The 12,812-nt window shown below is 42.4% G+C and overlaps 1 protein-coding gene across 1 annotated transcript in view; it reads left to right on the top strand.

The window, feature by feature from the left end:
- The window catches only part of LOC112256185 (phospholipid-transporting ATPase IG-like), a 71,004-nt gene that overhangs the window by 14,872 nt on the left and 43,320 nt on the right, over window positions 1–12,812 (top strand). The window contains 1 exon segment of the mRNA XM_042325727.1: window positions 1,418–1,507. Coding sequence (XP_042181661.1) covers window positions 1,418–1,507 — 90 coding nt within the window.

Raw genomic sequence — 12,812 nt, forward strand, 5'->3', positions numbered from 1 at the left:
CTCGTCTTCCTCCCACTGCCCCCCCCTTCATGCTCGTCTGCCTCCCCGCATGCTCGTCTTCCTCCCACTGCCTCCCCGCATGCTCGTCTTCCTCCCTGCATGCTCGTCTTCCTCCCACTGCCTCCCTGCATGCTCGTCTTCCTCCCACTGCCCCCTTCATGCTCGTCTTCCTCCCACTGCCTCCCCGCATGCTCGTCTTCCTCCCACTGCCTCCCCGCATGCTCGTCTTCCTCCCACTGCCTCCCCGCATGCTCGTCTTCCTCCCCAATGGAAAGGCCATTATTTGTCTGTCAGGAGAGCTCCGTCTGTGGTGGTAAAATACACTGCTACTATTGATGTACCAGCAGGCAGGGGTGGCGATTCAAGCTGCCCCTCTGGTTCTCTGAGCCCCCCTAAATCTCTCCCCCCTGTCAGGGCTAAGGGTGTGGGTCTGAGAAGGAGGTCTGGCTGGTGGTTTAGATTCATGTATATGAGGATGCAGGGGAAGAGAGAGGAAGGGGATTTTTATACTGGTGCAGAGGGTCCCACTGGGAATGGGCCAATTAATGTCTCTCGTCCTCCAGTGTGACCGTGTAAACAGTCGTTAATTACCCTGGCTGTGGTGTTTACACTTCTACCATGCACCTGCTTCCCATTATCCTGTTCCTTAAAACTCCCTCACAGTTTCTTCTCTCCCCTCTCCCTGAATGATCTTCCCTCACTCTCTCCTCCCTCATTCCCCTTCCTCATTCTCTCCTCAATCTCCTGCCCTCCCCCCTCACGCTCCTCTTATTACTACTCTCTTCTCTCTGGCAAAATGAAATGGTCCCTTTCTGCTACCGTATGCATATCAGCACTCTCTGTCTCCATGCAAATACGTTCCTCTACACTCCCCTCTCAACAGTGGTGTGTGTCACTGTTTTCCTCCACCTGTATTAGCCTGTTGTGTGGTGTAAGTTGCCACCGGGGTGTTGTTGGGCTGTCTCGTGGGGATTTGGCAACATAAGTGTCTCATTCAGCTACTGTGTGGAGTATCCGCAGTCATGCCCACTTAAAAGAAAGAGCGAAAAAAGTAGGATCTGCCGCCAACTTAAGGTAATCGGCTCTCCTTTCAGGGCTGGGCAAATTTAAGGAGAGGCGTCGCTAAACTGAATCATTGGAATATTTGCAGGCCCCCCAGGGACAGGGAAAACTGGCTCCCTGGGTCTCAGGTGGTTCAGAGGGCAGTACCAACTCCCTGGGAAAACACACGCACAGATGATGGAAATGATTTAATATGTCCTACTAGTCCTCTACTGTAAAGATGTTGAAAAACAGGGATGTCAGAGAACTGTAAAATGGTGGTTTACAGAGACCCAGGATCCAGTGGGTAGGCTTAGATTGTTTTTCTCATTCTCATGGGATTTCATTGGTGCCTTCTCTCTCTCTGTCTTTCCAGTACACGGTGTGGAACTTTCTGCCAAAGAATCTGTTTGAGCAGTTCAGAAGAATCGCCAATTTCTACTTCCTCATCATCTTTTTGGTGCAGGTGAGTTGTGTTTATGCGTCTGTGACTCGTTTGTATGTTGAATATGCGTTAATGTTAAAATGGCTTGTTTGGGTTTTGTAAAGAGAAACAGAAGACCCATACGTGTTCCTGGGAGTCTAATCTTTCAGTGATGGGTTTCATAGTATGAAGCTTAGACCGTTCAAAAGATGGTGCAATATTTGTAGGAAGAAAACAGAAACCACCTAGTTTATTGCAACCACATCTAGCGGCTAGCAGAGGTTACTGGCAACCCTGGTTCTGTAAACCAACTTTTTTTTCTCAGTATCTGTCCCCTAGTTTGGGAAACGCTGCTATAGCTTGTTCTCCATCTTTTGTAATAGTGAGCCAACATGTTTTCAGCACTTTTTTAAATTTCCCTGACTGATTTTTAAAATGACATTTCTCATGCTCTTTCGTCTCTCTGCAGCAGGCATATAGGAAGTAATATGTTTGGAACGTCTCAAATCTCAATCAAATCACAGTATTGAATCGCAATACATATAGAATTGTGAGCATCATCATGCATAGCATATCGGCACCGAAGTATGGTGCTATGTCGTATTGTGAGGTCCCTGGCAATTCCAAGCCCTAGTATGTTAGCCAAACCCAGCCCTGATATGTATTTAATATTTTTAGACCAAAAAGTATTTCACACACTATTTAAACTCAGTTTTTCACAGTTCCTGACATTTAATCCTAGTAAAAATTCCCTGTCTTAGGTCAGATAGGATCACCACTTTATTTTAAGAATGTGAAATGTCAGAATAATAGTAGTGATTTTTATTTCGGCTTTTATTTCTTTCATCACATTCCCAGTTGGTCAGAAGGTTACATACACTCAATTAGTATTTGGTAGCATTGCCTTTAAATTGTTTAACTTGGGTCAAATGTTTCAGCTAGCCTTCCACAAGCTTCCCACAATAAGTTGGGTGAATGTTGGCCCATTCCTCCTGACAGAGCTGGTGTAACTGAGTCAGGTTTGAAGGCCTCCTTGCTCGCACACACTTTTTCAGTTCTGCCCACATTTTCTATAGGATTGAGTTTAGGGCTTCGTAATGGCCACTCCAGTACTTTAACTTTGTTGTCTTTAGGCCATTTTGCCACAACTTTGTGTATGCTTGGGGTCATTGTCCAAATGGACAATGACCCATTTGCGACCAAGCTTTAACTTTCTGACTGATATCTTGATGTTGCTTCAATATATCCACATTGTTTTTCCTCCTCATGATGCCATCTATTTTGTGAAGTGCACTAGCCCCTCCTGCAGCAAAGCACCCCCACAACATGATTCTGCCACCCCAGTGCTTCACGGTTGGGATGGTGTTCTTTGGCTTGCAAGCCTCCCCCTTTTTCCTCCAAACATAACGATGTTCATTATGGCCAAACAGTTCTATTTTTGTTTCATCAGACCAGAGGACATTTCTCCAAAAATTACGATCTTTGTCCCAGTGTGCAGTTGTAAACCGTAGTCTGGCTTTTTTATGGTGGTTTTGGAGCAGTGGCTTCTTCCTTGCTGAGCGGCCTTTCAGGTTATGTTGATATAGGACTCGTTTTACTGTGGATATAGATATTTTTGTACCTGTTTCCTCCAGCATCTCCACGAGGTCCTTTGCTATTGTTCTGGGATTGATTTGCACTTTTCGCACCAAGTACATTCATCTCTAGGAGACAGAATGCTTCTCCTTCCTGAGCGGTATGACGGCTGCATGGTCCCATGGTGTTTATACTTGCGTACTATTGTTTGTACAGATGAACGTGGTACCTTCAGGCGTTTGGAAATTGCTCTCAAGGATGAACCAGAAGTGTGAAGGTCTACAAATTTTTTTTTCTGAGTTCTTGGCTGATATTTTCTGATTTTCCCATGATGTTAAGCAAAGAGGCACTGAGTTTGAAGGTAGGCCTTGAAATACATCCACAGGTACACCTCCAATGATTTTAATTAGCCTATCAGAAGCTTCTAAAGCCATGACATCATTTTCCAGAATTTTCCTAGCTGTTTAAAGGCACAGTCAACTCAGTGTATGTAAACTTTTGACCCACTGGAATTGTGATACAGTGAATTATAATTGAAATCTGTCTGTAAACAATTGTTGGAAAGTGACTTTTGTCATGTACAAAGTAGATGTCCTAACCAAATTGCCAAAACTATAGTTTGTTAACAAGACATCTATGGAGTAGTTGAAAAATGCGTTTCAGTGACTCCAACCTAAGTGTATGTAAACTTCCGACTTCAACTGTGTGTGTGTATATATGCACACACACACAGTGCATTCAGAAAGTATTCAGACCCCTTGACTTTTTCCACATTTTGTTACGTTACAGCCTTATTTTAAAATGTGTGTGTAATTCTTTTGGGGGTGTAGCTATGTATTTGTCACTGAATGTGTGTTTAAAGCATGTCTGAAACAGTCAATTTGACTTCCTGTGGTCAGGCATGTGTGTATTTGCATGTCATCCTCTGTGTTTTGTGAGTTTAACCTATTTATGGCAGTTGTGAAACTGGGTGTGTGTGGGTAAGCCTCTCCTCCACTGCTCAGTGGAAAGTGTGAGTGGGCTGAGAGAGTGAGGGCTGAGCCAGAGTCAAAGCACATGTTTATCCGTCGGGTCAGTGCTCACAGCTGAACCACGCCATTCCCACCCTGTGTGGGGCATCAAACGGATGTATCCGGTTTTCAGGGGAAATGGAAAGAGCCTGAGCAACTTCTGATTTTGTCAGAAGTGAACCTTTACAGAAAGAAAAACGCACCTCAGAAGTTTTTCACCTCTGCTACGCTAGGTCCCTTTCTCTACCGCTCTTCCACATCTCTTCTATAAGGCCAAAAGATCTGCCCAGCGACGATTTCTCTGTCTCCCTCGTCGCTCTCCCTCTAACCCAAGGAGATGGAAACTAACCACCTCTCTCTATAACAACTGTAACCTAAACTAAAGGTCTAAACAGCCTGTCCCCAGTGTAATCTGGCCCAGTGTATTGAGCGTCAGGGAGATTCTTCTGGGAGATGAATAGCTGGATGGATAACATTCTGAGAGGATAAGATCATGGAGTGGCTGGCTGGTATAAATAGAGTAGCCTACCAGTAGTCATCATGCCCGTGTCAGAGAACTAGTCTAGAAACATCATGGTAGGGCTGGGCGATGTCGATTTTATTTCAATGTTATGTTTTTGCACTTTCAAATGCCTGTATCGCAAGAATCAAGGATTTTTTCCCCGCTCTGGCGACTCCTTGTGGCGGGCCGGTTGTACGCTGTTTCCTCTGACACATTGGTGCGGTTGGCTTCCGGGTTGAGCGATCAGTGTGTCAAGAAGCAGTGCGGCTTGGCAGGGTCGTGCTTCGGAGGACGTATGGCTCTCGACCTTTGTCTCTCCCGAGTCTGTATGGGAGTTGCAGTGATGGGACAAGACTAACTACCAATTGGATATCACGAAAAAGGGGTAAAAGTACCAACAAAAAATGGTACCATCAATGAACATTAATTATTGTAAATTAAAGGGAAACTTCACCACTAGACTCTTGGGTTGTTTTTCCGGTCTCTCTGCTTAATTTTGAGTGATGAGGTGTTTCAGACATTATAGACTATAGCTGTAGTTTTTTTTAAATTTCATGCTGGGAGACCTCAACCAATGACGTCATTGGTTGATTAAGCCTGTTGTGATTTAAAAATTAACGGAGACGTTTGTAGCTATTACTGCGGCCTTTTGTGTTTCGCCGATTGCACGATCACATGAGTAAATATGGTTGTGTTAGTTTAATAGAGCCGTTGGACTTGTCTCAACGATGTTCCTATCTTCCGGGACGTTGCAGGATCTCTAGGCTGACTAATTTTCCCTGGCTTTGTAAGACTACAGCCAGACAGGAGCCATCATTTCTTTCTTCGTCTCACCCTTGAAGGCAGTCTTTTCAAAACAGTGGCGGTACTAGTTTACAGGTTCACTGGAGCTATGTTAACCGTGCACTGTCTGAGACTGCTAAATAATTAGCTACAATGGCTGCTTCCGCTTTCCAAGAAGAGCTGGACGGCGAAACCATTGTTGGATGTTCTTTTACGTATAGACCTATGTATTTGAGCCAGAATACACTGAAGACGTGTTGACTGTGAGAGAAATGATTTCGAGACCAGCTGGACCAGGACTCAGGAGGGTAAATGACACACAACTAAGTTGTTTTTCTGTCGGGAGCTAGCTAGCACTATAACCTCTCTTTTAACCGAGACAGTGTTGTTCAGCACAGTACAATATGGTGATAGTTTCGGACATAACAGGGCATGGTGATGAAAAACCCCCACACGTATTCCCAAACAAATGAAAGCAAAAACAAATGTATATGAATAGCTAGGCTTATGCTAGCTAGCTGTGTTTGTTATACCTAAAATGTACTTTTTAGTGTAACGTTATAGCTCTCTAACTAGCTTAGCTAGCCTCAGTGCCTCTCATTATGAGCAAAACTGCCTAAATGTTTTGACTCATATTAGTCCTGGAGCAACTATACCTGTGTTGTAGCTAGCTAGCTAACGTGTGTCTGCGACGTCTCATATTCTACACTATGCTGCTACAGTAGGAATACAGACGGTACACAATGATTGCCCATGAATGTGTAATGTCGTTTGCCTTTTTCTCTCAGACAAAACTGCTTGGATACGAGGAGGTTGAAACTCAAGAGAGTTAAGGGACCTTTCACATATCTCCCCTTGCATCAAAGTGACTCCGAACACTTCACTGCATCATACCCAAGTATTCCCTTTGTAGAACTCTAGTATTTATTATAAGCGTCATTGGCATATTTTTATTCTATTGTATATGTCATACATTGCCATAACTGTTCCTCCGTACTGCTGTGTAAACTCACCTCGGTCTTCAGAGCAATTAAACGTTGTCTTGAATACAAGCCATGTCTATTTATTTGCTATATTGACAGACTAACCTACTGTTTTATTGAAACATGTTTACTTGGCAACCAATTAGTTTAAATGATACACAAACTCCCTGCATCATTTGTTTTAGCACTAAGATTGAAGCGAGTTTATCCAAATACATTTAATGAATATCACAATGAATTGATCAATAAGTTGAAATCAACACTTTATAGGATTCTGATAAAGCTGGGATCATTTAGCCACTTGTCAGTACTAGTAAAAAAAAGTTATATAAAACACTTATATACATATGTACGACAGCAATATCTGGACCACAATGCAGTTGTGAGCATACTTGGCATTCAATATTATACTACATCATCAGTCTTACTGAATATGGATGTTGGTTGAATGTTCTTCATCTGGTGAACTTCTTATGTTGGGGAATGGCAGCTGGTTTAGCAGGCTTTGGTGATGTTGGGTTTGGGGAACAGTGGCTCTGGCTCCTTGTAGACCACCGTCTGGCCCTTTCTGAACTCCACAGCCAGCTGGACAAGCCTCTTGTCCACTTTCTTCACCACCCACTGCTTCAACCTCTTGGAGAAGATTTCATAGAATGACATGTTGACTGGTCATGAAGATGTGTAACCATACAATGAATTAAAAAGGGTACTGTGGAATGGTGTTTTGTTACACTGAGTCAATGGGGCTTTTAGCAAATAGTGTGAAAGTTTGAGCAGCACTTGTCTTGTGGACAGTTTAGTGTTATTGGTGATTTGTTTTCTCAACCGGGTAGTCTGTTTTCATGAATACTTTTGGCTGTCCTGGCTTGTTTAAAGTCCGATGTTGAGCTTGAGCTTTTTCCAGGCTGAAACCTTTCATCCAATGGGTTTACAGGCTCTGTACTACTGAAGCATATGTCAAGGTCAGCAGCAGCAGCATGGTTAGTCTGTAGGACACGTAGTCAGTGCTTTAGCCAACATTTTACACTTTGCCCCCATCAATACACACTCAAACAACAACTTTGTCCACCCACCTCCCTCATGGCAATGGATCATGCATACTAACCTTCACACAGAATACTTTTTCCCAACAGACACCAGTCGGTCACTGCATTAACAATCAACTTGCATCCTAATAACTACAGTAGGTGTAGCCTGCTTATAAACACACCAACCATGACGACAAGATAGTGAAAAGGGATAACTAGTCAGTTACACAACCGAAATGTGTCTTCTGCATTTAACCCAACCTTTCTGAATAAGAGAGGTGAAGGTTGCTGCCTTAATTGATGCCCAGGGAGGAGGAGTTGTTGAGGGTTAACTGCTTTGCTCAAGGGCAGATTGACAGATTTTTCCACTGTGCTGGCGCCGGGATTCGAACCAACAACTTTCAGCCCAAAGCTCTTAACGGGTAGGCTACCTGCCGCGGACCGTGTGCATGCCTAGCTCCAGTATATATTTTTTTGCCCATCATGGAAAGATTTAATAGATTTCAGGTGACTTACGCTAGTTCCTGGTGCTGAGCTTGATGTTCGTGCCTCTGCAGTTATTGATTAGACTCTAAATAGAACAGTCACATTGGCATCTGCGGTAGCTAGCTAGCCTAACGGTTAGCTAAACGTAACCTAATGAAAACATTAGCTTGAAGTTACAAATCACATCGTCAGACAGCAGCTGCCTAATTATAATGAACAATAATATAACACAACTGGCAACAATGTCAAAGATTTAAGTTAAGGCTGTCCCTGACTAAAATACATCTTGTTTGACCGAAAGTGGTCTGTTCTGTCGACCAATTGATTGGTAGAAATTTGGAACGTGAATTTTTCAATATACGCACCCATGTATTTTAATAAAATCAACTATATGCTTGGTTGATGCTGTTTGATTTAAATAAGACCATTGACTCAAGAGGGAGCCAAAGATCAAGATAACCAGAAGAGGAGAACCTGCCCCGACCATCCTCCTGCTGGCTTTACCAGATTCTGCTATGACTCTCCTGAAGTTGTCGGCAATTGGCTACACGAGGATTCTGCAACCTTTCATGTGGAATGCCAATTTATCTGACTATTTCGTGCCAGTTATGGTTTTCATATGGACATTTTGTGTAACAGTTTCATTTAATTTATGTAAAAGTAGCCTACATAAAGCCAACAAATAAAACATTGCAGCCTGCAGGTAGAACATACCCTGAAAAATAAATATCCTATAAATCACATTGGTTACGCATGGCTTGTCTGCAAATTAACTTCAAACGTATAAAATATTCTGGGCCCCTCAGTTTCCCGGTGCCAGTGAGTGAGCCAGACACGCTGTAGGCTATTTGTCCAAGGGTTAAGAGCTCATCAGCCAGACTTATTTTATGTTTCCACTGGATCAGGGCATGACATTTTTCCCATTCACACGGAGTGGTTATCAAAAGGGAGAGAGCTGGAAAGATTTTAAAAATACATTGAACTACTGTCCTCAATGGATGTAAAAATATACTTTGTTTGAGGGGAAGAACATATTACTTTGAGAAGCTCCAGATCATTATGGTGGTGCGTTAAGCCAATCTGAAATACTATCATATTCTCAAATGGACACATTTTTATATGCCCACATTTGCACACAGGCCAGGTAGCCTATAGGCCTACTTCGATCTGTAATCCGGTGCGCATCCTTACTCCACAATGACTGTAGCGCTCCAAACAAAAGACAATGACCTAAATTGACAGTTCATTAATGGAATGAAATAAACTAACTTGTTTATCACAAGTGTAGCATAGGTTGTGCGCACTGCAAACTACGCGTCTACTTTGACAATGGTAAATGACTGGAATAATATATTGAATGCATTTACAGAAATGACCATAACCAAACATTATAGATTAGGAATTAAAGGTAAATGTAGGGTACTGCTGGTGATGTATGTAATGGGGAATTGATATATGCAAACAATTCACACAATGAATGTGCACAAATTGGCCAGAGAGCACATTCTGGAGAGAGACGTGCATTTTGGCCACCCTCCCCTTCTTGGACTGTGCCATCCACGTGACCTCCACAATGGATTACTCTCATCGTCTGCAATGGATTAGTTCACTGAGATGGGCGCAAATCAGACCGGTGTCTCTCATGTGCCATAAAGAAATAAATATATATTTGCTGTTGCTCAACCTGAAGAAAATTTTGGGCGACCAACCGTTTATGGCTCAAACAATCAACCAGACGACTAATTGGGGTCAGCCTTAGTTACAGTTCAAATGAGAATCGGTCCAACTGAAATAAATTAATTAGCCCCTAATCTATGGATTTTTAAAAAATGCCTTAAAAAAATGGGCCTCACAATAGCCCCCAGGATCTAGTCACGATATTTCCGTGCATTCAAATTGCATTGATAAAATGCTCGTTGTCCGTAGCTTGTTCCTGCCCATACCATAACCCAACCACCACCATGGGGCACTCTGTTCACAACGTTGACTTCCGCAAACCGCTCGTCCACACAACGCCATTCACGTGTTCTGCATTTGAGGCGAATTGGACGTACTGCCAAATTCTCTAAAATAATGCTTGGGGGGGGGGCTTATGGTAGAGAAAATAATATTAAATTGTCTGGCAACAGCTCTGGGGGACTTTACAGTCAGCATGCCAATTGCACCCTCCCTCAACTTACGACATCTCTGGTATTGTTTTGTGACAAAACAGCACATTTTAGAACTGCCATTTACTGTCCCCAGCACAAGGGGCACCTGTGTCCCTGTTTAATCAGCTTCTTGATATGCTACACCTGTCAGGTGGATTGATTTATCTTGGCAAAGGAGAAATGCTCACTAACTGGGATGTAAGCAAATGTATTTTATTTTTTGTGTGGAACATTTCGGGATTTTTTTTTCTTATTTCAGCTTTTTTAAATTTCAGCTCATGAAACATGGGAACACTTTACATGTTCCATTTATATGTTTGATGTGCTTTGGAATTTCTAGCGAGCATATTCTGAAAACCAGCTAGATTTTGGTTTAGGATAAACAAATGTAGTTTGCTTGCTAGGTAACTTTAGCTACGTTATCTCGGCTTGACCTTTCTGCTGCTTTTCTGACGGGGAACATCTCTTTGATAGCATCCCTTTTTAACGTTGGCAACCCTATCAGTTGAGACTTCAGTTCCGTTTCTAAATCCTCTGGCTGAAACTACTGGCTAGACTTTTTAATATTTTTCACCTCCACAGGGCGCTCCATGTGCTGAAATCGCTATGCATTTGTGGTTTGATGATAGGCATGGCAATGTAGCTGCCCGTTTCTACCGGTGAGATGCATAAATGCTCGTATTTGCATGTAGTAAGGAAATCTGACATTTTTGTGACATGTTCATAGCTTATTAATGCAAATACATTGCATTCGTAAATTATTCAGACCCCTTTTTCTTCCATTTTGTTACGTTACAGCCTTATTCCAAAATTGATTAAATAAAATTCTACACACAATACCCCATATTGGCAAAGCGAAAATAGGTCTTTTAGAATTTTTTGCAAATGTATAAAATAGATATACCTTATTTGCGTAAGTATTCAGACCCTTTGCTATGACACTGAAAATTGAGCTCAGGTGCATCCTGTTTCCATGAATCATCCTTGACGCTTCTACAACTTTATTGGAGTCCACCTGTGGTAAATTCCCTTGATTGGACATGATTTGAAAAGCTACACACCTGTCTATTTTAAGGTCCCACAGAAAAAATAAACAAACCATGAGGTTGAAGGAATTGTTCGTAGAGCTCAGAGACAGGATTGTGTTCAGGCACAGAGCTGGGAAAGGGTGGCAAAAAAAAGCTGCACCATTTGAAGGTCCCCAAGAACACAGTGGCCTCCATTCTTAAATGGAAGAAGTTTAGAACCACCAAGCCTCTGGCCGGGAGGCTAACTCTTGGAAAACTGATCGGGGAGAAGGGCCTTGGTCAGGGAGGGGACCAAGAACCCGATGGTCACTCTGACATAGATCCAGAGTTTCTGTTTGGAGATGGTTGTCCTTCTGGAAGATTCTCCCATGTCTGCAGCACTCCACCAATCAGGCCTTTATGGTAGTGGCCAGATGGATGCCACTCCTCAGTACAAGGCACATGAAAGCCTGCTTGGAGTTTGGCAAAAGGAACCTAAATACACTCAGACCATGAGAAACCAGATTCTCTGGTCTGATGAAACCAAGATTAAACTATTTGGCCTGAATGCCAAAGTTCTGGAGGAAAACTGACACCATCCTTACGGTGAAACGTGGTGGCAGCATCATGCTGCAGGGACCGGGGGACTAGTCAGGATCAAGGGAAATATGAATGGAGCAAACTACAGAGATCCTTGATGAAAACTTGCTCAGGACCTGACTGGTTCACCTTCCAACAGGACAGCAACCCTAAACACACAGCCAAGAAAGCAGAGAGGCTTTGGGACAAGTCTCTGAATGTCCTTGTGGCCCAGCCAGAGCCCAGACTTGAACCCAATCAAACATCTCTTTAGAGACCTGAAAATAGCTGTGCAGCTACGCTTCCCATCCAGCCTGACAGAGCTTGAAAGGATCTGCAGAGAAGAATGGGAGGAGTTCCCCAAATTCAAGTGTGCCAAGCTTGTAGCGTACCCAAGAAGTCATACCCAAGAAGACTCGAGGCTGTAATTGCTATCAAATGTGCTTCAAAGTACTGAGTACTTGTGATTTATTTTTAAATGTGCAATTACTAAAAACCTGTTTTTGCTTTGTCATTATGGGGTATTGTGTGTAGATTGAGGGGGGGGAAACTAAGCCATTTTAGAATAAGGCTATAATGTGAAAAAGTAAAGGGGTCTGAATACTTTCCGAATTGACTATATGCAGTGAAATTTCCTTTTAATGCTCAGTCTATTGTTCGGCGTTGCGGTATGACTTGTGCGTCTAATTTTCTCACTCATTATTCATTCAGGATGTGTAATCATGGTAACATTCCCATTAATGTTGAAGTGTTTAGAAATATTCTATTATTACCAATAAAAGTTACTCAAATGACACCCTAGATCAGGGGTGTCAAACTCAAATACCCAGTGGGCCAAAATGTAAAACCTGAACAAAGTCACGGGCCAACATTGAACAAATTAACCTTTTAATATGGACCCAAACAAGTTTTGCTTTAACATTGAATATGGAACAAGCATCGCTTATTACCATACAATATATAATTTAATAGTGGAGACATGCAAAATCGAATTTCAAATGAAAAAACACACCAATGGCATTCATTTATTAAATAAATAAAATTTAAATAATTGTATGCCTCTTTTCTATTTGCAGCCTTCTGATTTAAATACCAAAATAAACTTTTTCCACTGGCTAATAATTTTACAAATAAAATGATAATAAATCAATCAACCATTCAAGCCCATGCCTTGTAGCAAGAAAAAGTGCATAAAGAAAATGTTAATTATTGCACACTGGTCTAATCTGATGTGCCCAAGCCAG

Source organism: Oncorhynchus tshawytscha, linkage group LG08 (assembly GCF_018296145.1).
Source record: "Oncorhynchus tshawytscha isolate Ot180627B linkage group LG08, Otsh_v2.0, whole genome shotgun sequence".
Classification (NCBI taxonomy): Eukaryota; Metazoa; Chordata; class Actinopteri; order Salmoniformes; family Salmonidae; genus Oncorhynchus; species Oncorhynchus tshawytscha.